Source organism: Rattus norvegicus, chromosome 6, assembly GCF_036323735.1.
Source record: "Rattus norvegicus strain BN/NHsdMcwi chromosome 6, GRCr8, whole genome shotgun sequence".
Classification (NCBI taxonomy): domain Eukaryota; kingdom Metazoa; phylum Chordata; class Mammalia; order Rodentia; family Muridae; genus Rattus; species Rattus norvegicus.
In genome coordinates, this window is record NC_086024.1 from 126073423 (window position 1) to 126100734 (window position 27312).

Here is a 27312-nt window from a genome sequence, read left to right on the forward strand (position 1 = left end):
TTTCCCAATGGGTGCAACAGCTATGAACTTTATGAGCTCCAAGCAAGGTTTTATGTCTGCTTTACAGAATGGTGAACTAAGGGCAGATCGTTCTCGTTAAATGCGTGTCTCAAGGTCACGATAGTGCAAAAACCACCTCCGGCACAAGATCCCAGGACTCCGACCTTTCTGCCCCGAAAAGGCCTCACAGCGCAACGTGCTCGTCTCTGCTCCAAATCCCAACGCCTCAAGTTTCTCGGGTTAAGGAAACACCTCGAATGCTCTCCACCGAGCTCCACCGGACTTGGGTACCGTGGCGTTCCCGCCCGCACACCCGTGGTCCCAGGCTGAGCGCCACTGCTCTGGGGGGACCAGTGAGGTCTACTTACCGTCGCTCTCTGCCCTGACGAGCAGGGACATGCCCTTCAGCCTCTCCACGTAGCCGGAGGACACATGGCCAGTACCCCGGTCGTCCCACTGCCGGTCCTCGTTGAGCGTGTAGACCTTCACCCGCCGTCGGGTGTCGGTCATCGTGCCGACCGGGGGCCCCGCCCGAGTGGCCCAGGGACGGTGTCCAGGAAAAGCGGGCGGCCGTAAACGGGGGCCTCCGAGACCTCAGTGCCGCCGCTGGCCGCCGCGGAGCTGCGCCGCCGCTCGCATGGCCCGCTCCCGGGTCCGAGCCCCGGGCCGCCGCCTTCTCTCGTCTCCCTCTCCTCGGCGCTATTGTCCAGGCCGAGTGAGCGCGGCCGCCCAGCAGCCCCGACAGGGACGCTCAGCACTGCGCAGCCTACCGGGCCGCCGTTCAGACAAGGTGCGGGTCGGTTCACAGCCCTGCTCCTGCCTCCGCCATGACCTCCGCAGAGCCGCTTCCCGCGCCGCCGCCTCCTCAGGCCTCCGCCGCCATGTTTTCCTTCCTTGTACCTGGCCCAGCCGCTGCAGCCGGAGCCTCCGCTCCGCTCCTCCCGCTTAGAGCATCCGAAGCCGACGAGGTAGCACTTCCCGGGAGACTCTGAACGCTTCTGGCCACCGGAGAACTCTTGGCTCCTCTTAGAAGTCGCCTTCTCTACTCCGCCGCCTCTTCCGTCTTCCTCACAGAGCCAAAGCCGCCGCCATCTTGACTCGCCCCTCAAAAGCGGCGCGCGGGGCCACCTAGGCAGCAGCGGCAGGGGCGGCCCGCAAGCCCCACCACTTAAAGAGACAGGACCGGAGCCAGCAGCCTCGCTCCGGCGGAGGCCTCGCACCGAGGCGGTCGCGGAGCTGCGGGGGTGGCGGGAGCGGAGGAGGCGGGACGCGAGTCGCGCCGGTGACGGACCGGGACTCCCTCGCGCTGCTCTGCACGTACTGTCGTGCAAGCGCGGGCTGCGTGTGCGTCCGTCGCATCCTGTATTCGTCATCAGCTCTGCTCTGTGCTGGGAAGAGGTGTGGAATCTGTTGGCGGCTTTGGGAACCACTCTAGACTCCGATCCTTGAGCTCGCCCTTCCCCTTGTGGGCCTTCTCGGGATGCTTTAGGGAGGATCTTTGCCGTCGGCCCGGGGGCGCTGGCTTCTGGCCTTCTCCTTCTTCCTTGGCCTGAAATAGAGAAGCTTCTGAGAGAGGACCGCTTGGACTGCGAGGTTGGCGGGATGCGGTGAGGCACGCACTGGCCAGGGCAAGTCTAAACACTTGGCGCGACGTTCATTGCGTGGCACTGCTCCCCGGGGTCCTTCTGAGCATTCACCTCACAGTACAGAGGCTACTTCTTTTTCTCTGTTCGTTATCAAAGCTGATGGTCTTTAACGCTTAGTTTGTTTGTTTTTAAACAAAATAACACACATCTTGAAGGGCTTGCAAAGATAAATGCTGTAGTGTATGATTAAGATGAATTTCTTTGTTTTGTTTTTTGAGACAAAATCTCGCTACGTTGCTCTGACTGGCCGAAGCAAGGTATGTGAGGAACTGGGATCTTTCTTACATTAGAGACAAATGCTCACAAAGACATACCTGAAAACACTCGCAAGCAAAACCGGGAATTATGTAAAAACAAAGCCCTTGCTGTTTCTAAAGACAGGAATGCAATCATTTCAAGCATCTGGCTTCAAGCAGAACAGATTAGCAGTATGGCCCGCTATGCTGGTTATTTTAAAGCAATGGTTCTCAACCTTCCTAATGCTGCAGTGTCTCTTGTTGTGCTGACCCCTCCCCCACCACAAAAATATTTTGTTGCTGCTTCATAACTGCAGTATGCGGGATTTCTGCTGTGTGTCCCCTATGTTTGACCGACAAGGGGTCGAGACTCACATGTTGAGAACCACCGTTTTAAAGTGCCTTGGAGATGAGCTGGCAGAGCTGACACAGTGAATAGTTACTTCTCTGCCTTAATTCTTTACCCACCAAAGGAGAGACTGTTGCTTTCATCCCTCTGAAACTTTTGCTGGAGGACAGAACCCAATACAACACACCTAGCCAGTCTCAGTATTTTGTCTCCTGGCTTTTTCTGATGAAGGAAATCATTTACAAACTAATCTGTGTCTTCCAGACCTTTTCAAAATTGCTATGCTCCGGGTCTCCCTCTCCCTACAAAGTGTTGTTTTTTGTTTTTTTTTTTTTTTTGTTTTTTTGTTTTTTTTTTTAAAGATTTATTTATTTATTATATATATAAGTACACTGTAGCTGTCTTCAGATACACCAGAAGAGGGCATCAGGTCTCTTTACAGATGGTTGTGAGCCACCATGTGGTTGCTGGGAATTGAACTCATGACCTCTGAAAGAGCAGTCGGGTGCTCTTAACTGCTGAGCCATCTCTCCAGCCCCTGTTTTTTGTTTTTTTAAGAGACTTTGTATCAGGCCACACCAGGATTTGTACTTCTCAGAATTTCAAAATAGCCAGCTGTGTATTGGGACAACTATGATGAGGAAATGATTTATTTGGCTTATACTACTAGATCGCAGTCCATTGCTGAGGGAAATCAGGGAAGGAGCTCAAAGCAGGAGACTGAAGCAGAAACCATGGAGGAATGCTGCTCTTGGCTTGCTCACCTCATGCTTAGATTTTTTTTTTATAAAATCCAGGACAACCTACTCAGGGAATGATGCCACCTGCTGTGGGCTGGGTGCTCCTACATCAACTATCAAGACAAACCCCCCAGACATCCCCTCCTACCAACCACATACCCACAGGGCAGTCTGATCTAGGCAATTCCTCAATGGAGTGCTTTCTCTCAGATGACACTGGTCTGTATCAATCTGACAAAGCAAAGTAGGGCGCATCAGATCTCTTTAATTAGAGGACCGTGAAGCAATCTTGGCTATCCCAGTGCACACAGCCAACCCTAGATTATTTGCAGAACCAAAAGTTCACTTGCGGGGTAAAAAAAACAAAGTTCCAGATGCAGACTGCAGTTTGGTGGCTTGCCATATTTTGTTCTATTCACAGATTTATTGTTATCAAGAGATAACTTTATCAGAGTAGTTTAAAGTCTATCTGCTAATGTATTAGACATGCAGAAGAACACGGGACTATATTGTCCAATTTACTGAATAATAAAATTGACACAATAGGCCACTAGCTTTATTTTCCTAGTAGTAGTATCTTTTTCTCTGTCTTCATCTTTAAAAAAAAATTAGGATGCTGGGGGCCTGTGCCTACCAGATAAGCGCTGTGCTACTGAGCTATATTCCCACTGTCAAATCCTCTCCATTTCTTCTCCTTTCAAAGGAGGGACCTTGCTCCTTTCTTTCTGCCCCCCTCCCCTTCTCTGACAGGGCTTATTATACCCCAGGTTAGTGACTGAACTTCAAACTGATTCAGGCAACGGGAAATTCTAAACAGTTCACTCTTCAGGCTTGAAAAACTTAATCTCTAACTCCAGCACCTCAGAGGTGGAGACAAGAGGATCGGAAGTACAAGGTCATCTCTGGTTACACAGTAAGTTTGGTCCCTGAAAAAAAAGTAAATAAAAAAGTTCGCATCTGCTCAAGTTCTGAGAAGGCCTTGATCAGAAAAACTCATGCATCTTCCTTGCTCCTATCCAGGAGGTCTGGATCCTGTCCAGGTCACATCAGATCTCTATGTCCTTTTCTGTCTCGTACTTTACTAAGCTCCCAATCCAGTTAAGTTCAGCTTAACATCTTTGGTGTCCAAATGACAAGAGGACCTTTTATTTTGAACTATAACTTTGTGGTGGATTATCTTATTATTGACAAAGAGAAAATATCCTGTCTTGTTTGACCATACAAGTGTCTGTGTACTCCGTTCTCCTCAGTGCTTTGAGACAGGATCTCACATATCCTAGGATGGGTTCAAATGCCCTGTGTAGTCAAGAATGACCTTGACTTTTCCTGGTCCTCCAGTGTCTACTTCCAGAGAACTAGTTTTTCAGGCCTGCGCCACCACACCTGGCTTCTTTCCTTTCCATGTTTGATAATCCAAAGTGACAAAGATGCTGGACATAAATGTGTTGATTTAAAACAAAGAATAACAACAACAAAAACAAAAAAAAACATGGTCTTGCTCTGTAGACCAAGCCATCCTCAAGTCTGTTTTCCTACCTCTGCCTCCTGAGTTCAGTAGTGCACCACCACTACATTATAAACCTTTTTTAAAAAGCTATCTTTAATGGCCTACAGGTTGTGGCTTGGATTTTGTAGTTCAAATACTCTTGCTAATTTTTTCTATTTGGGGCTATTACGATGTTGTTCGTTAAACAATGGGACATTTCAGTACCTAAATATCTGGTCACAGTTGTCAGGCAATTCCATCCAGAGGGATTGAAGTTGCTATGCTAAGGACGGAGCCACAGCAAAGTTAAAAACAGCTTTCCTTTAAGTATATAACACAATCTCCAGGGCTCACAGTGTCACCAGGTATCCTGTCACTATACCCTTTCTACCTCTGGAATCTGCCCAACTTCACTGGATGTAGATGCAAACTCTCCTCTTAGCAACTGCATGAGTGAACATCCAAGATGACTTTTTGAAAAAGAGATTCATTTTTGTGTGAATCAGGGTTTGTCTACACATATGTGTGTGCACTATGTGTCTGCCTGGCGCTCTTGGAGGCCAGGAGAGGATGTTAGATCACCCGTTAACTGTGATTACAGGCAGTTTCGAACCAATGTAGATGATGAAAAACAAAACCTGGTCCTTTACAAGAGAAGCATGTATATTAAACTACTGAGCTTTCTTTCTATTCCAAATACCTAGTAGGAGTCTAAGATCCCTCACAAAAGACCCTGAGATATCTTAGTGAGCGAGGAAAGGCAGCACTTACTGCTAAGCCTGATGACCTGAGCTTGATCCTTGAAACCCGCATGATGGAAGGAGAGGACCAATCTCCTTACATTGTTCGCTGACAGCCACACACCCTTCCCTCTTCCACAGAAATAAAGGTTAAAAAAAAGTTACTTTCAAGTTCTTTGACATTTTTCTAAGGGTCTAAAAATGGAGTCTCTACTGGTTCTGATGGTGTATGCCTTTATTCCAAGCCCTTGGAGAGGCAGAGGCAGACAGATCTCTGAGTTTGAGATACTGCCTCAAAGAAACAAAACAAAACAAAACACCCCCAAACAAAACAAAAACAAAAACAAAAAAAAAATGGAGCCTTGGTTGGAGTTGGAGAGAGAGAGTGCAGCAGAGAAGCCAGGTTCAGACGCCAGCACCCACATAGGGCAGCTCTCAGCCATCTGTATCTTTAGTTACAGGTGATCCAACACTCTCTTCTGGCCTCTACCTCTATGGGCATCTGCACTCAGCTGGTGCATATATATTCATTCACACTCAGACATACACACATAAAATAAATCTTTTTTTTTCTTTTTTTAGTAGAGTCTTGGGACTGAGGATGTAGCTCAGTTGATAGACTGTTTGCTTAGCACAAAGAAAACCCTGGATTCAGTCCCAGACACTGCTTAGCTCAGGAATGGTGGAGAATACCTGTAATCCAAGCACTTGGGGGTTGAAGGAAGAAAAGAATTGAAATTCAACGTCCTCCCTGACTTCACAGCAAGTGTGGGGCCAGCCTATACCATACAAGAACCTGTCTCAACAACAAGACAGAGTCTCAAGATGGTTGAAGTAGCCCAGGCCTCGCAGCACTTTAGAGGCAGAGGCAATAGGATTGTGAACTTGTGGACATCAGGACTCTATGTGAATTCGAGACCAGCCTGAGCTAAATAATGCTGTTCTCTGTAGCTCAGGCAGGCTTTGAACTTTCCAAAGTCTATCCCCTTGGACCACCAAACAACACAAAAGCAGCAGCTCCTCCCTCCCCAAATCTGGGCAGGTGCAGCACTTGTCTGTCCAACAGAGTGCAGCAGGATTGACGATGTTGACATCAGAGACGAGGACAGAAGGGGCAAGTGGCTTCAGCCCACTTCTTTCAGAATGCATTCTGTGGGGAGACCAGTGGCTAAGTGAGGATTCAACAGGTGCCCTGCCAGAACGGCCACCTGTAGCTGCACAGGTGTAAGGAGCCCTGGCTGAGCTCCAGATGACAGCTATCAACAGCTGTCACCAAGTGTGCTTCCTTAGAGTCCGACAGCATGGTGCGGCTGGCATGTCATTGTAACTGCAGGAGAGGCCTCTGGCCAGGGACTGCCCAGCTAAACCTTCCCTATCCCTGACACATAAAGTCCAAAGCACGGTAAAATGCCTACCTAAGTGCAGAATTTGGAAGTAATGGTTTATCATAGCAGGAAGCAGATTGTTACTTGCATAATTGAGTCTATTTTCTTTTTTGTTGTTGTTATTGTTTGTTTTCCAAACAGGGTTTCTCTATGTAGCCCTGGCTGTCCTGGAACTCACTCCGTAGATGAGGCTGGCCTTGAACTTACAGAGATGCATCTGCTTCTGCCTCCTGAATGCTGGGATTAAAAGTGTACACTGCCACCACCTGGCAAGTCTTCTTTCTTTCTTTCCTTTTTTTTTTTTTTTAAAGATTTATCTTTTTATTATAGGTAAGTACACTGTAGCTGTCTTCAGACACACCAGAAGAGGGCATCAGATCTCATTATAGATAGTTGTGAGCCACCATGTGAGATTTGAACTCAGGACCTCTGGCAACCAGGAGAGACTGGCACCCTCAGGAAGTTTGGAGGAAGCTCTCTTCCAAAAAGAGTGAAGCCAGAGCATAGGAGGAGACCTCCAGAGCCCACTCACACAGTAACACTCCAAGGTGGCCACACCCCCTAACAGTATCACTCCCTATAGGCCAAGCATATTCAAACCACCACACTAGGAATTTTTGAGCACAGTGTAGATGTCTGGTCCACTTTCACAGTACCTGTACAGATAGACTGTATACACAAATACAGATGTTTGCACTAAAAAGCTGTGCTAGCTTTAGTTTTGTTTTTATATAGGTGATCTTTAAATTTTAACGTAATTGGCTTTGCCTTTTTGGGGAAGGAGCAGTTTGGGGGACCAGTCTGTGACAGGAGTTTGTGTAGCTCAAACTGGCTTTGAACTCACTGTAAACTTCCTGCTTCAGTTTCCTGAGTGCAGGGTTCGCACAGAGTGGGTGGCCATGCATCAGCACACCCGGCAGTGGAATTTAATGTTACTTACATTATTTGTATTGAAGTTGGACCAAAGGAGAACATGAACGATTTGTGATATGGTTTGAGCATGGGACAAAATTCTAACCTGTAATTCTAGCACTTGGGAGGCTGAGGAAGGAGGACTGCAAATTTAAGGCTAACCTGGTTATGTAGTCAGACACTACCTTGATTAGAGATTTGTTTTCTTCTTCTTCTTCTCCCCCCCCCCCCCCCAGGGCTGGGACCTTGCGCTTCCTAGGTAAGCGCTCTACCACTGAGCCAAATCCCCAACCCCGATTTGTTTTATTTATTTTTTTTTTTCTTTTCTATTTTTCAGAGCTGGGGACCGAACCCAGGGCCTTGTGCTTGGTAGGCAAGCGCTCTACCACTGAGCTAAATCCCCAACCCCGATTTGTTTTATTCTTAAGTGTGTGAGAGCATCATGTGTGTATGTGTGTGTGTGCATGTATGTATGTGTATGCATATTATATACATAGGTATGTGTGGGTATCTGTGTGGGTGTGTGTGCATGTACGTACCTTCAGGGACTAGAATAGGATGTCAGACCCTTTGGCCTTGAAGTTATAGGAGAATGTGAGCATCTCAATCTTGGTTTTGTGAACTGATCTCCAGCCTTTTACAAGAGCAACAAGTGCTCTTAATCACTGAGTTATCTCTCTGGCTTTGAGGCACTTTTTAAAAAAATACTAATTTAAAAAAGAGTAAGTATAATATCTTCCTTCTTAACCCTGACTAAATGGGAACACTGTTTCTCAGAGCACTATTTAAAGGTCAGTGTCATTTCCCAGCTTCTATGCAGGCTAATTAAACTAAGATTGGGTACTTGTAAGATTAGCATGACAAGAGAGGTCATGGTCCAAGAATCAGTCTGGTCTTAGGAGGTCATGAAGAATGCAGAGAGTGCTAGAGAAGCCAGAAGAGCCCAGAGAAGAGCCAGACAGCCAGAGAAAGAAAAGGTACAGCTTTGTGATGTTATAATCCAAGGCCAGAGGCAAGCTTTTATATCAATTTGTTTCTTTTTCATGATGGTCCTCCTCCTCTCAGTTACCTTCCTCCATTAATCATGGTGAGACAGATGTGACTCAGGATGCCAGCTCTATGAACCACTTCATCCTCTTATTCTTAGTTATTGTTGGACACTTGGCACTACTGTCCAAACAGCAGTTTTAGTTTTCTGAGCTGTGAGTGGAAGATGTAAAGCTGAGAAGAAGGTATGGGGGGTGGGGTGGGGGCATGGGAGTGGAGCCTGAGAAACGGTTTAGTGGCAAAGACCACTGAGTCCTACTTCAGAGGACCCCACTTTCATTCCCAGGGGATCTGGTGTGCTCCTCTGGCCTCTGCAGGAGCCAGGTCTGTACATTGTAACAGACACACATACATGCAAAATACTTATAAAAATAAATATTTTTAAAAAGAAAAAAGGAAGTACTGGCTTCCTCCTGGCCCTCAGCCATCCCAGGTAAGGTGCATGGCTCTGACCTGCATCCCTGGCTGAAGCAGGAAGTTCTCTGTCAATTAAAAGCCATCCTAGTCTACATGTAAGTTCCAGGCCAGCTAGGTCTGCTTGGTGAGGTATCGATAGATTGCAGGTAGAGGAAGCATGGCCTCTCTTCTGCTCCTTGAGGCACTGCAGAGTAAACCCAGGAGATACGAATGCCCAGCATTTGTTCCTCTTCTGAGAACAATGACATAAATCATTGGACCCAGTGAGAACTATTTAGACTTTCGAGGTAAACTAGAAGAATAGTGTCAAATTATTTCTAGCAGTTTTGAACTTGACACTGACAAGTACCAGAGGAATTAAGAACTTTGTAAGAATTTAAGGTTTCCTCTGAAAAATCCTGTTACTCGTTGTTTTAGGGTTTCCATTGCTGTGAAGAGACACAACGAGCAAGGCAGCTCCTATAAGGACAACATGGCACTGGGGAGGGCTTATAGGTTCAGAGGTTCAGTCATTATCATGGAGGCAGCATCCAGGCAGGCATGGTGTGAGAGGAGCTGGGAGTTCTACATCTTCATCTGAAGGCTGCTAGAAGATTGACTTCCAGGCAGCTAGGAGGAAGTTCTCTCAAAGCTCACACAACAGTGACACACTTTTTCTAAAAGGCCACATCTCCTAATAGTGCCACCCCCTGTGGCAAGCACATTCTAACCACCACATTCTACTCCCAGTCCTCATAGGCTTGTTCAAACACACGAGTTTATGGGGGCAAGACCAAAAACCAGCTGGGCAAATTCCAAACTCCACATCTCCATGTTCAACTCCTCTCAGTGTTGATGACTGCAACAAACGTCTTTCACTTAGGCTGGCTGCACTCCCTGTTAGCAGCTTTCCTCAGCAGATATCTCATGGCTCTAGCATCTCTAACATCTTGGGGGTCTCCTTCAACTTCACAGTTTCTTGTTCCAATGTCTGGGATCCACACATGATTTGTGGTCTTCTGGGCTCCTCCAAAGGGCTTGGGTCACTTCTCCAGCTCTGTCCTCTATAGCACTCTAGGCTCTGGTTGGCTCCATTCCACTGCTACTGCTATTCATGGCGGTCATCTCATGGTAGTGTCATCTCCAATACGCTGGGGTCTTCTGCTGCATGTAGATTTCACCAGTAGTCTCTAATAGGCTCCTTTCATGGTGCCAAGCCCCAACATCTTTCCATGACCCCTTTAGTCTTGGGCTGCCAACTGCAACTGAGGCTGCCCCTTCACCAATGGCCTTCTGGTTTCTGGAAGTGCCAAGTCTCAGCTTCTCTCCGTGACCCTGAAGGACCCTAGTTCTTACTGAAGCATAGTAGAAGGCTTGGCCTGGTAGAAAATAGGTAGGTTATAAGAACCCTATGGGCTTTCGCCAGCTTTACACCCACTGCCTCAGGTCAAGATTAGGCCAAGTACCAGCTTCCTGCCTCAGGTCAAGGCTAGGCCAAGTTCCATTCTCCACCCACAGTTCTTGGGAGGATCAAGGACATTCTTGAAAATCCACAGAAAGTACTGACTGATAGTCACCTGACCCTCTGGTCCCAGATAGGCATGTCATATAAGTTTAAACTGTAAACCTGTACCTCTGAAAGTATAAAAACTGTTTGTTACAGCCATTTGGGGTCGCCTTCCAGTCACTCGTCACAAGGGGCTGATTGAAGGTCGACCCCAATGCACTAGAAAATAAATCTCTTGCGTTTGCATCAAACTCCGCTCTCGTGCCTCACTTGGCGGGGGTGGCGGTGTGTGTGTCTCCCAGTAATTAAGACTCACTTCGAGCCTTACAACCCCTTCATGCCTTTAAAACCTGGGTGATTCTTACACATTACCAAGCCCAGATGTAGCAAGAGGTAGAATCTTGGCTATTTCTGGAACACAGCTTCTTTGTGCTCTTAGGAAACACTTCCCAGAAGATTTCACCTATGTGATGCTGTTCACTTCTGAATCACTACTAATTTCTTAGCTCCATCTAACCAGCATCAATGGTCCCAGTAGTCCCTTCTACTCTTGACTCTAAAGGCAGAGCTACAAGGCTGAAGCTGCCGAATTCTACTGTTTCCTGGGACTGGAACGTGGCCCCCTGTTTTATTACATTTTCATCAGGTTTGTGTTTTCCATCTCCTCCACACTGCCTAAACTTGCCTGTCCCTGAACTTGCTCTGCAAATTGACCTCGAACTCAGAGATCTGCATGGCTACGTCTCCTGAATGCTGGGGTTAAAGGTGTACCACCATGCCTGGGCCTAATAATACCTAACGTGATATAGCTCTCCCCTGTACAACTGCGAATGCATGAACAATAAACTTAGCTGGGTGGGATCTTTCCTGAGGTCACCAGTCCCTTAGTCTGTTCATCTCCTTGAATATAGAATTCAGCTCCATTCTACATCTTTTTTTTTTTTGTTCTTTTTTTTTTTTTCGGAGCTGGGGATCGAACCCAGGGCCTTGTGCTTCCTAGGCAAGCGCTCTACCACTGAGCTAAATCCCCAACCCCCCATTCTACATCTTTATTCTTTGAACCACACATTTTATGCTTTTCCTCTTGAAGCTTGTTACACTTGATCAAAATGCAGTAACCCAGAAAACACAGTCTCTGCTGAGCCCTTTAAAGACTTTCCTTGTCAATGCAATTGATCGGAGTCTCTTCACCTTAGCCTCAGCAGACTCTTCTTGGGCAAGGATGAAAAGCAGCAATTCTTTACCAAATATAACGAAAATGGTCTCTAGGTCACATACTAACATTCTTCTCCTAAACCTCTTGAGCCTGGGCCTCACAGTTCAAATCACTCTCAGCACCAGTGTCTTCCGTATCTGTACTAGGATGACCCATCAAACCCCTCTTAAAGCATTCCATGGTTTTCCAAAACCAAAGTTCCAAAACCTACATTCCTCTAAACAAAAGCATGGTCAATCCTATTACAATACCTCAGTCCCTGGTACCAACGTCTGACTTAGGGTTTCCATTTCTGTGAAGAGACACAATGAGCAAGGCAGCTCCTATAAGGACAACATGGCACTGGGGCTGGCTTACAGGCTCAGAGGTTCATTATCATTAAGACGGGAGCATGGCAGTGTCCAGGCAGACATGGCACAGGAGGAGCTGAGAGTTCTACATCTTCCTCTGAAGTTCACTAGGAGAAGGTCTCTCAAAGCCCACCGTGACAGTGACACACTCTTCCAACAAGGCCACACCTCCTAATAGTGCCATTCCATGGGCCAGGCATACATGCTAATATATACTGGGTTATTATCATGTTTGCAAAATCATAAATCTGATAAAGGATTTTCTAGAATATGTGAAGAACACTAAGCCTTCAACAGTGAAAATCAGATAATCCAATCAGTGAAAGACACAAGCTGACAATTTACCAAAGAGATAGCCATAAAAAGCTCCTCAGATCCTTAGCTATGAGGGAAATGCAAAATAATCCCATAATTATTAGGTATACATACCTAACAATGGCTAAAAGAAAAAAATGTAATCAGTTGACAATATCAAGTACTGTTGGTGGTACAAGGAAGAGGTTGCTTGTTTTCTTCCAGATAGTTTCCTAAAAATAAAAATTAATATGACTCAACATTGGTATTCCTGGATAGGTGACATTTTCAAAGATATTTCCTTTGCCCTTCAAGTCAACATGGCCACCAAAATATCTAGTTCTCAGAATATATGTACATATGTATGTGTGTGTGATAAGATAAATATAAGGTAAAAAAATATAAGGTAAATTTACCTTTATGTGTATGATACTGGACCACAAGATTTAGTTGCAGTCTAGAGCACATTCTCACATACAACAAATTATGTTGTATAAACTTCACTTCCTGGTCCTCTTTGACTGGTTAAATAAATGTGGCTGACAGTCACAGGGGAGAGTAGAGGTAGGTAGGGCTTCAGTTCCCAGGTGGGATCTCAGATAGGGATCGAAGGTAGGGAATCACGAGAGAAGAAAGAAGACAGAGCAGGAGATCTCCTTCAGGATAACAGGAGCACAGAGCACCGGAGAGAAGTGCATCCTGATGAAGACTGATAAAGCAAAAAGAGCAAGTAAGTTGGGGAGTGTACCTGGGAAATAGCCAGTCTAGCAGAGAAAAATAGCTTAGGGGTATGATGGTTTGTGTCTGCTCAGCACATAGAGTGGCACTGTTAGAAGGAGGAAGTGCTGGAGGAAGTCTGTCACTGTGGGGATGGGCTTGGAGACCCTCCTCCTAGCTGCTTGGGGATGCCCAGGCTGTTCCTGGCTTCCTTCGGATGAAGATGTAGAACTCTCAGCTCCTGTACCATGCCTGCTTAGATGCTGCCATGCTCCCACCTTAATAATGGACTGAACTTCTGAACCTGTCAGCCAGCCTCAATTAAATGTTGTCCTTTATTTATTTTTTTCCCCATCCCCGAAAATGTTGTCCTTTATAGAACTTGCCTTGGTCATGGTGTCTGCTCACAGCAGTAAAACCCCAAGACAAGGGGTCAACAATTGTGCTAAAGCTGACTAAATAAATCAGTAGAACTCAGACTTGATTATTGGGGTGCTGGCCAGGTTATAATAAGAACTAGTAGAGTTATTAAATGCCTTACTACAACAGGACCTACAAAGGTCAGAAGAAGGCATTGGGTCCCCTGAAATTGGGGTAGTCGCTGTCTTTGCAGAGGACTGTTTCTGGCACCCACATGACTTCTCAAGACCATCTGTGACTAGTTCCAGTGAACTGATGCCCTCTTCTGGCCTCCGCAGGTACTACATGCACATGTGTACATGTAGGCAAAACATCCACATACATAAAATAAAAATAAACTTAAAAAAAGAAGGACATGCAGGCAGCTTGACAGGTCAAAGAATGGCCGGGGCAGCTCAGCTGGCCAGAGTTTCTTCCCGGGTGTTCCGTTCCCTCCTCTGGAGCAATTGTTTTACTGCTTCTGTAACTGTGGGGAGGACCCTCCGAATCTCTTTCTTTTCAGCTCTCCAGGATTGGTAATGCCTTAGTTGTGGTTTTTATTGCTGCACTAGAACACCACTGTAACCATTTAAATTATCTAATATTTATACCAAGAAAGGCATGGGAGGCATAGACTGAGGTAAAAATCTGCTAGCTTGGCAAGGTATCTTTATTTTCTTAACTATTACAAAATACATATTTACAAGCTTGATTCTACATCTAAAATGTTTGCTCTTTAGGAATCTCTATCTGTGTCAGTCTACCTAGCTAGTCTACCTTTCTCCTGAGCTCCTCCAAGCCCGAGAGGGCTCTTAGCTCTCTTTCCCGGAATACTGTTTTACCTATGTCCTACCAGCTGCTTCTCTGTTGTTCCTGTAACCCAAAAAGAAGATCCCTCTCTCTTACCTAGAGTTCCTTCCATAAATGATCTTCCAAACTGAGAGAGAGAGAGAGAGAGAGAGAGAGAGAGAGAGAGAGAGACAGACAGACACACACAGAGAGAGAGAGAGAGAGAGAGAGAGAGAGAGAGAGAGATGAGGAGGGAGGGAGAGGGAGGAGAGGACAGCACTCTATTAAAGGTCCAATTGCTTGTAAAAGAAGTCTCTAGATCCTCCCCTACACTCTTGGCAGACCGAGTCATGTCACCATCATGGTGGGGGGAACTCAACCATGTAGGCCAAGTCAGTAGGGGCTGAACCATTTACAGTGGGGTAGCTCAAGGTCACCTAGCTGACTTCAACTGTCTCACAGAGCAAAGAACACAGACCTCTCCCAAACGACTTTGCCAGGGAATAGGCAGGATCTTTCCATTTTTTAGAATTCCTATCTGCGGAGGCTTTAGAGGCACACCCAGACTGCATCTCTTCGGGACACACCTAACTGCATCTGACAAACGCAACCAGCACATAAGCTTTCATAGTTTGCTAACAATTAAGTTTTCTATGCAACACACCGTACATACACTAGGATCAAAACCACTGAGGGAGGAAAAGGCTTCTTTAAGCTTAGACTTTCAGGTAACTATCATTGAGGAAAGTTAGGGCAAGAACTCGAGAAACCTGGACGCAGGAACTAGCGGAACCAGCCTTGGAGGAACCCTGCTCACTGGTTTGATTCTTATGGTTTGCTCAGTCTGCTTTCTTATAGAGGGCCAGAAGTCAGAGGGTAACATCATCTGTAGTGAGTGGGGCCCTCTTACATCATTAATCAGGGCAATGCCCCAGAGACCTGCCTACAGGCCATTATGGGAGCATTTTCTCTAGTAACATTTCTTTTTTCCAGATATTTCTAGGTTTATGTCAAGTTTACAAAAACAACTAGATAATTGACCCTTTGTCCATTCGATACATAAACACATTGGTTTTAGAGCCTAGGACCAGGGACTGAGGTGCATATTTTACATACCAAAGCAGATGTGACACTTCAGGTTCTCCCAGAATCCCTCAGTCCCTACCTGACATACCCTGCCCCCAACTTTCCAGCCCAGAGCTTGGACTGCCTTTCCTCCAGAGACTCTTCCCTATATAATCCAGACATTTTAATTTCTCCCCCTCCCCTCTTCACCGTATCTCTGCCCCCCACCCCCTTATCCTCTTCCCCTCTCTCTGCCTGCCCTTCCCCTCCCCACCCCACGGTGACTTCCCTGGTCTCCACCCTTGGGGCCAGTGAACTCTCTCCTGAGAGCAGCTTCTCAATAAACCTGCCTTTAATATATTTTAATCTGGCTTGAATTGGTTCATTCTAGCCTCGGAGAAATAAGTTACCACACATCAGTTATTAAGCCATAATCTTTCCGATTATCTCACCCCAAGGCCTCTGATATTAATATAAAAATCACAATATAAAGTGTTCTGTCTTTTAAAAGTCCCACAGATTTTTCAAAACAATCACTTCAGGAGTTTAGTCTCTATAAAACATCTAAAGTATCTTTAAAAGTTCTAATCCTTGCTAAAACATTCAAAATCTCTCCAAAATATCCTGCTGGGAGCCTGCTCAGTCTGGAATGGGTTGAAGCGGAGCACAGTGTTGGATTCAGGTGTAGCTTTAAAGACTGCTGGTCTCTGGCCTTCTCGCTCTCTAACTACACTGAATGCTTGCAGATAACTTCTAAAAAATTCTAAAAACTTTCTCACTCATTCTGAGGGTTAAAAACAGCTGACTTGGGTGATTAACACCTCTGGGTATTAAGTAAAGCATTAATTGCTAGGGCTTTTTCCCCCCTCTAACTCAGAGGCCTCTCTCTGGCTTGTTAGGCTGGAGGGAGGTTTGGAGCAATACTCCTATCGAACCAGGAGAAGAAAAACTTTGACACAAACAAGTATGCATAATCTCACACGAATTCGTATACAAATTGAAGCATACAGTCATACACCTTTATGCAAGCCAATTGGGCCCAATTTATAATTACAAACACATCCATACTTACATATGCATATGGAGCAAAAGACCTAGTGCCAGTCAGAAGGTGCTCATTCATTCCGGATGGAAAATAAGCTCCAATCTTTATTGCATAGAGAAAGGGAAAGCTTCTACCTTTTCATTGCTAAATGAATCAAACCCCAGTCTGTAAGAAAGCTTTGTCCTCTTAAGTAAGGCTAAGCCTGCCTTGCTGTTAAGAAAAGACCTGTTCAGTTCTGTGGTAAGGAGAAGCCTGCCTGAGATTTCTGCTCTCTGCAGCTTCTTCTTTGTCTCCCTTTCTCTCTGCATTCTGCATATTGCTCTCTCAGTTTCTAAGTTTCCTTTTATTTTTTAAAGATTTATTTATTTATTATATATAAGTACACTGTAGCTATCTTCAGATACACCAGAAGAGGGCAAATGGCTGTGAGCCACCATGTGGTTGTTGGGACTTGAACTCAGGACCTCTGGAAGAGCAGTTGGTGCTCTTTAACCACTCAGCCATCTCTCCAGCCCATAAGTTTCCTTTTAATTTCTACCTTATCCTACTCTGCTGTCCTCCTATCTCTCTCTCTCCTCCTGCTCTGATGTAGTAATAATGACCTGTGATGTAATAATTCCTTTGCTCCAAATGCTATGTAATCATTCCTAGTCTTTTGTACCTTTTCTGGGAATATAGATAACATGCTTTTTTCAAGCATCCCTTTTATAAAAAACAAATTTCACTAAAGTTCAAACATGAATTCAAATCATAAATTGAATACGTTTACAACAGAGATATTTATACATGTATTACATGTATCCATTAAGACTAGACATTTGTCTTAGTTAGGGTTTTACTGTTGTGAACAGACACCATGACCAAGGCAAGTCTTAAAAGGACAGCATTTAATTGGGGCTGGCTTACAGGTTCAGAGGTTCGGTCCATTATTATCAAGGTGGGAGCATGGCAGCTTCTAGGTAGGCATGGTGCAGCAGAGTTGAGAGTTCTACATCTTCATCTGCTAGTTGAAGACTGACTTCCAGGCAGCTAGGGTGAGGGTCTTAAGCCAATGCCTACAGTGACACACCTACTCCAACAAGTCACACCCCCTAATAGTGCCACTCCCTGGGCCAAGCAGCTACAGACCATCACAACATTATCTGTCACTAGCTCTAGGTTCATGGAGAGCTAAAGGCCATAACTAAGTTATCATTGAAGTTTTGTAGTGATAAACCCAGTCAATATTTTGTCGTCTGACCTTGCACCTACCATAAATCATTAGTTCCCATTTTATGACCTTTGGTTACTTGTTTGACAACCTCTTGGAATGTGCTCTAAGTTGTAAGTGCCTGCTTTGTATCTCAAAAGCAATTAACACGTGACACTGGAAGATTGGCAGAGTTCCTATTGCAGTTTTGATATCAGAGAGGACTTAATAGCAGTCCTATTATAAAAGGGCTTTGTAATTACCAATATAATTTTAGGAATTCTTATAGAACCATCATTAAAAGTTAAGAAATCGGGCTGGAGAGATGGCTCAGCAGTTAGGAGCACCCGACTGCTCTTCCAGAGGTCGTGAGTTCAATTCCCAGCGGCCACATGGTGGCTCACAGCCATCTGTGAGGAGATCCGATGCCCTCTTCTGGTGTGTCTGAAGACAGCTACAGTGTACTTATATATATAATAAATAAAATAAATCTTTAAAAAAAAAGTTAAGAAATCATCTGACTATGTAACATCACTACAAGACAGTACGTATTCATTGTTCTGCAGAGATCTGCTCAAAAGGGTGGGCTAATACCTAGCAATTGTTATATATGTTTATTAATAACAAGAAAAGCATATTAGTAGCAGGAATATTTCCTCAAATATAATCTCATTGGCTTTGACTAAAGGAGGGAATTCATCATTGTTTTACAGCCCATGGCGGAACCATCTCAGGAAGATCACCTGCTAGTTTTTAGCTTCTCCTAGATGGCTCCTGACAAAACCCAAAATCTATCAACTGTGAACTCTTTCCCCAAGAGGGAAAGACCAGGGCACAGCCACAATCGAGTCCAGGCAAAACCAAAATTTAATAGTTTAAAATGTTGATGCCTGGGACCCACTCAGGATTCTCTCAACTTCAAAGGACTTTGGCATTTGTCTGTTTCTGCCATCCACATTACACATAGCATAGCTCTTGTACTTGGTGGTCATCCTGCCTTACTGAGAGAGGTCTGTGCTATAACTAGGCTATACATGCATTGATAGCTTCTCCTGGTTTCTTTTCAGGGACCGTGACCCTGCCAATTAGTGCCAAACCTTAGCAGCTCTCCAGGACTCCTTCATGCCTTCAAAACCAGTACCACCTGAGAAACTCTCACATATTATCAAGTTCAGTTGACGGCATGAGATGCAGTCATGGCCTGCTTTGAACCACAACACCTGTGTTCTAACCCTGAGGAAACATGTTCCAGGAGATTTTACCTTAGAGATACTGTTCTTTTCTTAATCACAGATAATCCTTCATCCCCCACTTATAGTATTTATTGTCCCAGTAAAGCAAAAATTTCACTTTTGTGGTTCTCTTGTTAATCACAGCCACTTCTCCAGCTCCAGCTAACCAGAAACACAGATTCTTACTCAAAATATTAAACTGCCCCCAGTAGTGTTTGAGGGACTCTCAAACTCCTCTCTGAAGCTTCGCAAGCCAGGTCTCCATGGTCTGCATCTTTCTCAGTACTCATCCTCGAAGTACTCTTTGAACAGTCCAGTGAGTATTCAACAGATTTTCCAGCCCAAAGTCCAAATGCTACCACAACATTTTCGAAACACATGGTCAGGTCTATCACAACAACACCCCATGGCCTTGACCCAATTTTTGTCTTAGGGTTTCCATTGTCATGGTAAAACACTATCACCAAAAACAACTTCAAAAGAAAAGGGGTTATTTGGATTACATATCCTGTTATTCACTGAGGGAAGCTGAGGTAGGAACTGAAGCAGAAGCTGGGGAGGAATACTGACTGCTCCTGGCTTGCTCTTTCGAGCTTGCTCTGTTTGCTTTTGTAATCCAGGACCACAAACCCAGGCTCTCCCACATCATCAATCAAGACAATACCCCCAGAAATTTGCCCTATAGGTCAGTCTTATGGGAGCATTTTCTCTATTAACATTTCCTCATTCTAGTTAGTCTAGTAGTTTACTTCCCGATTCTCATGTGATTCCCTCCCACCAGGAGAGAATGTTTCAATTCAGAGCGAATGTTTCACTCGGGAAGTCACTTGCTACACAAGGACTGCCAGCCTTGGCAGTTACTTTGTTGCTGGGTATCTGAACTCAGGTCTTCCTTCAGGCTTACACAGCAAGCATGAAGTGAGTTATCGCCCCAGCTCCTCCACTTCTTTTGTTTGCTTGTTTGCTGATTTTGTAAGACAGTCTTACTAATTATCCATAACTGGCTTTGAAATCATGAGTCTCCTACCTCCCACTCCTTACTAAAGATTGAGATTATGGCGGGCTACTCCTGGCTTCAGTTATTTAAAGGAACCTTGTCTCTAAACACAGGATTGGCAAGATGGCTCAGGGCGTCAAGTGCTTGCCTGAGGACTTGAGTTTGAACCCTGCATCCTATGTAAGGGTAGAAAAAAAAGCAACATCACAATGTTGTCCTTGGACTTCCATATATATGCTATGGCACACACACACACACACACACACACACACACACACACACCACACGCGCGCACGCGCACACACACACACACACACACACACACACACCAGCAATAGTTTTAAAAATTTAAAATAAAAAAGGAAGCCAATTATTTTTAGAAATGCAGAGAGGTGCTAGAAAGATAGCTCTGTGGGTACGAGAATATATGGCTCTTCCAGAGGACCTGAGTTCAATCCCTGTTGAAGTTTCGTTTGTTGCTATGTATTGTAATGCTGAGTTCTGTACTGGAAGGTCTAGGCCTATGAGTGAATTCCTAAGTTTACCAGCATTTGTTGTACAAACCTTGCTCCTTAATTTAATACTGTTGAGGTCTGGTCTGTTGCTATGTATTGTAATGCTTAACACTGGCCCTAGTTGGCCTCAGGGACAAGGAGATCCTCATGTGATCTACCAAGTGATGCTATGTAACTTTGCTCTCCAAGTTATTCTTGACTGATCAAAAAAGATGCCTACAGCCTAAAGATAGGCAGAAGAGGTGTGGTTTTAGGTAGGCAGAGACACAAGGAGAGAGGAGGGAGAAGGCAGAGAGAGGAGAAGATACCATGGGGTAAACTGTCCATGAGGGTTGCTGCCCAGTCAGAGTAAGAGTGGCCCAGGCAGAACAAGGCAAGTCATCTTGGGGCTCTTGGCAGGGAAATAGGAATACTAACATAGAGGGTGGATATCTGCCCAACTCTAGGGCTTTAAAGGCTTATTATAAATATAAAAGTTTTGTGTCTTTTATCTGGGAACTGAATGATCAAAGATGGGGTAGAAACCTGACTGAGATTAATTACTACCACAACAACCCCCCAGCAACATGCCAGGCTATTCAACTCATAACCCCCTTTAACACCAGCTCCTGGAGGATCCAATTCCTCTAGCCTCTGTGGGCATCTACATCCACATACCTTCCCCCATATAAATATGTTATATATGCTTTATACATAAACACATACATAATTAAAAACAATAATAATAATAATAATAAATCTTACCCAAAAAACCACTGCATAGCAACGATGTATTATTATATCTGAAGTTAGTGGTGGTAGCTTTAGGAAGAATTGGGTAAATTATTCAGAATACTCTGTGCTTATTCCTTACTACAGATCAGACTAAGGCTCACCGGTCTCTGCCCAGGGACCCACACCTCCTCCAGTCTGTTCACCTCCTTCCCTGACTAGAGTGGGCTCACTTTGGCAGTGACTCCATCCTCTCTGTCTTTATGCTCCTGGGTTTTTGACGTTAATAAGGGTTTTATTTGGATCTCGTTTGAATGTTCTTTTTGTTTTGCTTTGTTGTCAATGTTGGTTTAACACTGGTTGGTTAATACACTTCTCAATCTCTTTCAGAAACCTTACCCCAGCGTATGTATGCTTCTCCAGATGGCAACAATTCAGCTAATCTTTTCCCCAAGAAACTAAAACTCTCACTAAAGACAACTTAGAACACTCTTGGGAATGAGTTTCTTCTCTTTATAATATTTGAGACTATCTTTAAATTGATGTTATTATTATTATTATTATTATTAATGTATTTTTTAGATCCATTTATTAGGTATGCACACCTCTTGGTGGCACAGAGATCAGGAGAGGCCCTAGATCTGGAACTGAAATAGGCTGCCACTTAGGTGCTTGGAACTGAATGTGGGTCCTTTAGACAGTAACCAGTGCTCTAAGTCACTGAGCCATTATTCCAGCTCCAAGATTGCGTTAAGGTTTTCTGATTAGTGAGTGCCCGTGAGGCTCTGAGATCGCTTTTCATTCACGATAATGTTATCTTGTTTAGTAAGAGGTGATTATACAACAAGAAAATGGCCCTGATCTTAAACTTTACAGTCCTAGGTGGGGGGTGGGGGGAGGTGGCCATTTCTCGATGCTCAAATGTACCCATAGCTCTGACCTCACTTACAATCCTCCATGTGTGTCAGATCTGATCCCTGGGAACAGCCATCACTTTCTGGATCCTGGGAATAGGTTCACCAAAAGCACATAGAGACATTGCCTTTGGAGTTCTCTATGTTGAATGTTTGAAACCAATATCTGGACCAATCACTATACTCCTCCAGTGCTCCGTGATGATGTCATAATCCCCCCCACCTCCTTGGGTACCACAGGATGGTTCTGACTTCTTCAAGAAACCTGTATTAGTTACTCTTCTATTGCTGTGATGAACACCACAATCAGGGCAGCATAAAGAAGGCAGGGTTGCTTTGGCTTATGGTTCTAGACATAGTATTCCATAATGGCACGGAAACAACAGGTCCACAGTCTGAGTAACAAGCTGAAAGCACACGTCTTGAGCCACAAACAGGAAGCAGAGAGCGTGAACTCAAAATGATATGAGCCTTCTCTAGCAACACTATACCATCTAGGCCTGCTAAACAGAGCAGCAGTAGGGATCAAGTACTCAGTTGCCCACGATGATGGGAGCACTTCTCATTCAAACCATCACTAAACCCAATGGCTTGCTTTCTTCTTTCGACCCACCCACCCCCACAGGGCTCTGAAAACAGATCCACTGATGACCTTTCCTCCCCTGAGTCTCACAGTGCAATAACACCCTTGTTGCACTACTGTTCTATCTTGAACCTGGCCCTAGCAATAGATTGTAGACCACAAGAGCAGAACGATGCAGAAAATCCATTTCATTCGGAATCGATTATATAAGTTTAGATTTTCCAAAACCATCTAAAACAAAACCCATGTAAGTGGTAAAATAGTTTTCTATGTGTTAATTATGGAACTACTGACCAAAAGCTAAACTATAACAGTATAATAATCTATAGCATTGCACCTAATGTATATTTTAAAAATGTAAATATATTGTATGCACGTGATTAATAGAACTAGGAAGTAAAGATAATTATCAATTGTTCACTATTCAGGCTTTCATTTGTCAGGAGCCATCATAGGAAAAGCTAAAAACTAGCAGGTGCTCTTCATGAGATGGGTCCACCTTGGATTAAAATCTACGATGTAGTTGCTCTGGTAGACTGCTGGAAGTCATGGAAGAGTTGAGGACGGAGTTGGGGGCCTGAAGGCTGGGGACAGTGTCTAGACCATGCCCTGGGAAGGGTGGAGCTCCAAGTAGTCCCATGGTGGGCGTCCTTGGCTTGACAGTGGCAGGCTTGGTGGCAGTTGTGGCTGGGAGTGTAGAGAGGCTCTCTATATGAGGCTAGACTGTGGCTCTGTAGGTGAAGGCCTTCCTCATGGCTCTCCACATTGGATCTTGATGAAAAAAGAGAGTCTGTGGTTCTCAACCGTTTATTGTCATGGTGGAAAGCAGATGTGGGAAAACCGTACCCCACTTCTCAAGGTGGTCCTGAGATTAAATACCTTTGCAGGGAGGAATGTCTGGGAAGGGAAGCTTATTGGCAACACCATCTGGGCCTCTAGGTACCTCATTAGCATGGGGATCTCTGTCTGGACCACAGGTCATGTTTCTTTTCCTATCGTTTTGGTCTGAGACATTAGGGAAGTCTCATCTACATGTGGAAGTGCTTGGGGCATTGCCCTTATGTGACTGATGATCACAAGTCTATGGTGGGGGGGTGTTGCGACTATGTGACAGGGCCTGGTGCTAGGAGCAGGTGAAGCTCCTACCATCCCTTCAGGGTCTCCAGGGCTTCAAGCCTTTAGCTCAACCGAGGACCAGGCTTCCTCTCACTGCCCACTGCCCTATAAGTACATACCATGCTTGTCCTTTTGGGTCTGAGTTACCTCACTCAGATATTTTCCAGTTCCATCCATTTGTTTTTAATAGCTGGGTAGTAGCCCATTGTATAAATGAACCACATTTTCTTTATTCATTCTTCAGTTGACATCTGGGTCATTTCTAGCTATTATGAAGAAAGCTGCTATGAACAGTGGAGCACATGTCCTTGCGGTATGGTGGGGAATCTTTTGGGTATATGCCCAGGAGTGGGAGAGCTGGGTCTTCAGTTAGAACTATTTCCAATTTTCCGAGGAACTGCCAGGTTGAATTCAGAGTAGTTGTACAAGGTTGCCATCCCGCCAGCATTGGAGGAGTATTCTTTCTCCACATCCTCATCGGCATGTGCTGTCTCTTGAATTTTTGATCTTAGCCACTCTGACGGGTATAAAGCAGAGTCCTTTTGATTTTCATTTCCCTGGTGACTAAAGATGTTGAACATTTCTTTAAGTGTTTCCTCAGCCATTAGAGATTCTTTTGTTGAGATTTATCTGTTTAGCACTGTACCCCATTTTTAACTGGATTATTTAGGGTTTTTTGGCATTATAACACACACACACACACACACACACACACACACATATATATATATATTTTTTTTGATATCGCCCCTATGTCAGATGAAAGTTTGGTGAAGATCCTTTCCCAGTCTGTAAGCTGCTGCTTCGTCCTACTGACAGTGTCCTTCACCTTACAGAAACTCTTCCACTTCATGAGGTCCCATTTATTGTTGATCTTAGTGCCTGGGCCATGGGTGTTCTGTTCAGGAAGTAATCTCCTGTACCAATGTGCTCAAGGCTAAGACCTCCCGTTCTCATGGATAGGTAGGAACAGTAAATGGTCACCTTACCAAAAGCAATCCACAGATTCAATGCAATTCCCATCAAAATTCCAACACAATTCTTTATAGACCTTGAAAGAGCATTTCTCAACTTCCTATGGAAAAACGAAAAAACACAGGATAGCTAAAATAAAACGATGAACCTGAACAATAAAAGAACGTCTGGAGGTGTCACTGTCACTGACTTCAAGCTGTATCACAAAGCAATAGTAATAAAAACTGAATGGTATTAGTACAAAAGCAGACATGTTGACCCATGAAATCTAACTGAAGACACAGAAATCAATCCGCATACCTACAGTCACTTGACTTTTGACAAAGAAGCCAAAACCGTATAATAGAAAAAAAAAAAAAAAAAAAAAAAAAGAAAGCATCTTCAACAAACAGTGCTGGTCTAACCGAATGTCAGCATGTAGAAGAATGCAAATAGATCCATATTTATCACCCTGCACAAAACTCAAGTCAAAGTGAATCAAAGACCTCAACATAAAACCAGATACATCAATAACTTCTATCAAGTTTTGCTTCACAGTAAATATTTCTTTTTACTTCTGTTGAAATTATATCCCTATAAACCCATTTTAAGTTGCAAATAACATAGTTAAAATACATTTAATCTTAGTTTTCAGTTAGACTGGACCTGTAATCAACTACCTATTTCCATAATTAATTTACATAATTAATTCAAGTGGGAAGACTCATCCAAATCTGGATGCACCTTTGCAGGGCAGCCCAGATAAAAGGAAGTCCAAGAGAAAAGCTTTTGCACCTTTCCTTTCAGTGCGCGGCAGCAAGATGGCGGTACGTACAGAAGAGGAAGTTTGTAGCTGATGGCATCTTCAAAGCTGAACTGACTGAGTTTCTCACTCGGGAGCTGACTGAAGATGGCTACTCTGGAGTTGAAGTCCGAGTTACGCCGACCAGAACAGAAATCATTATTTTAGCCACCAGAACACAGAATGTTCTTGGGGAGAAGGGTCGTCGGCTCAGAGAGCTGACTGCAGTTGTCCAGAAGCGGTTTGGCTTCCCTGAAGGCAGCGTAGAGCTGTAGGCAGAAAAAGTGGCCACGAGAGGTCTGTGTGCCTTTGCCCAGGCAGAGTCTCTACGCTACAAACTCCTAGGAGGGCTTGCAGTTCGAAGGGCCTGCTAAGGTGTGTTTCAGTTCGTTATGGGAAGCAGGGCCAAGGGCTGCGAGGTTGTGGTGTCTGGGAAGCTCCGAGGACAGAGGGCCAAGTCCATGAAGTTTGTGGATGGTCTGATGATTCACGGCGGAGACCCTGTTAACTACTATGTTGACACCGCTGTGCGCCACCTCAGACAGGGTGTGCTGGGCATCAAAGTGAAGATCATGCTGCCTTGGGACCCAAGTGGTTAAGAGTGGTCCCAAGAAGCCTCTGCCTGATCGTGTGAGCATTGTGGAACCTAAAGGTGAAATCTTGCCCACTACCCCCATCTTAGAAGAGAAGGGTGGGAAGTCAGAGCCACCCGCCATGCCTCAGCCAGTGCCTACAGCATAACAGGGTCTTGGCAGCTGCATCTGGAGGCTGGGTGTTATCTTGTAAAGACGTTTAATACAATCTTGAAAGGGAAAAAAGCTTTTGCTTTTTGCCTGCTTGCCTTGGCCTCTCATCTTCCTTACTTTGTTGGTCCTGCTGGCATCTATTAGTGACACGAGAACCCAGCTACTTTGGGTTCTGACGGGAAATAAAGACCAGTGGATCCCAAGGAATCCTCCAGCCTCTCAGTAGGGTCCCAGATTGGGACTGCTCAGACATCTAGACTCATAAACCGTACTGCTACCAGGTTCTGGGCCCTTCCAGTGTGAGGACAGTCATCACTGAAAGAAAGTCTAATAACCCACTACATATTTTAACTCATCATTTATGCATATATATTTCCAGTTATGTTCCCTCTCTGGAGAATCTGAGTAATACATCACCCATCTTTTTTCCCACTTTGACTTCCATGTTAATTCCATTTTTATGTTTTGTCTTTCTCACTAAATAGCCTTAATTTTTCTCATTGGTAACGTATTTTAGGATTTTTTTTTTATTAACTTGAGTATTTCTTATATACATTTCGAATGTTATTCCCTTTCCCGGTATCCGGGCAAACATCCCCCTCCCCTCTCCGCTTCCTTATGGGTGTTCCCCTCCCAACACTCACCCCATTGCCGCCCTCCCCCCATAGTCTAGTTCACTGGGGGTTCAGTCTTAGCAGGACCCAGGGCTTCCCCTTCCACTGGTGCTCTTACTAGGATATTCATTGCTACCTATGAGGTCAGAGTCCAGGGTCAGTCCATGTATAGTCTTTGGGTAGTGACTTAGTCCCTGGAAGCTCTGGTTGCTTGGCATTGTTGTACTTTTGGGGTCTCGAGCCCCTTCAAGCTCTTCCAGTTCTTTCTCTGATTCCTTCAACGGGGGTCCTATTCTCAGTTCAGTGGTTTGCTGCTGGCATTCGCCTCTGTATTTGCTGTATTCTGGCTGTGTCTCTCAGGAGCGATCTACATCCGGCTCCTGTCGGTCTGCACTTCTTTGCTTCATCCATCTTGTCTAATTGGGTGGCTGTATATGTATGGGCCACATGTGGGGCAGGCTCTGAATGGGTGTTCCTTCAGTCTCTGTTTTAATCTTTGCCTCTCTATTCCCTGCCAAGGGTATTCTTGTTCCCCTTTTAAAGAAGGAGTGAAGCATTCACGTTTTGATCATCCGTCTTGAGTTTCATTTGTTCTAGGCATCTAGGGTAATTCAAGCATT

At 44.8% G+C, this 27312-nt stretch overlaps 1 protein-coding gene and 1 pseudogene across 7 annotated transcripts in view; one reads left to right on the forward strand and one right to left on the reverse strand.

Moving 5' to 3' along the window:
• The window catches only part of Ppp4r3a (protein phosphatase 4, regulatory subunit 3A), a 66262-nt gene extending 41355 nt beyond the window's left edge, over positions 1–24907 (reverse strand). For 2 of the 7 annotated variants that reach the window (XM_063261975.1, XM_039112354.2), the window contains exon 1: positions 21913–24907. In XM_063261975.1, coding sequence (XP_063118045.1) covers positions 21913–21922 — 10 coding nt within the window. In that variant the 5' untranslated portion in view covers positions 21923–24907. Of the gene's footprint in view, positions 1–368; positions 10762–12439; positions 12458–21903 lie in introns of those variants that run through there. The other 5 variants (NM_001108050.3, NM_001271174.2, XM_039112355.2 and 2 more) reach the window with 4 other exon arrangements.
• Positions 24908–25253: 346 nt separating this feature from the next.
• On the forward strand, positions 25254–26177 carry Rps3-ps6 (ribosomal protein S3, pseudogene 6; annotated as a pseudogene).
• Positions 26178–27312: the final 1135 nt, after the last annotated feature.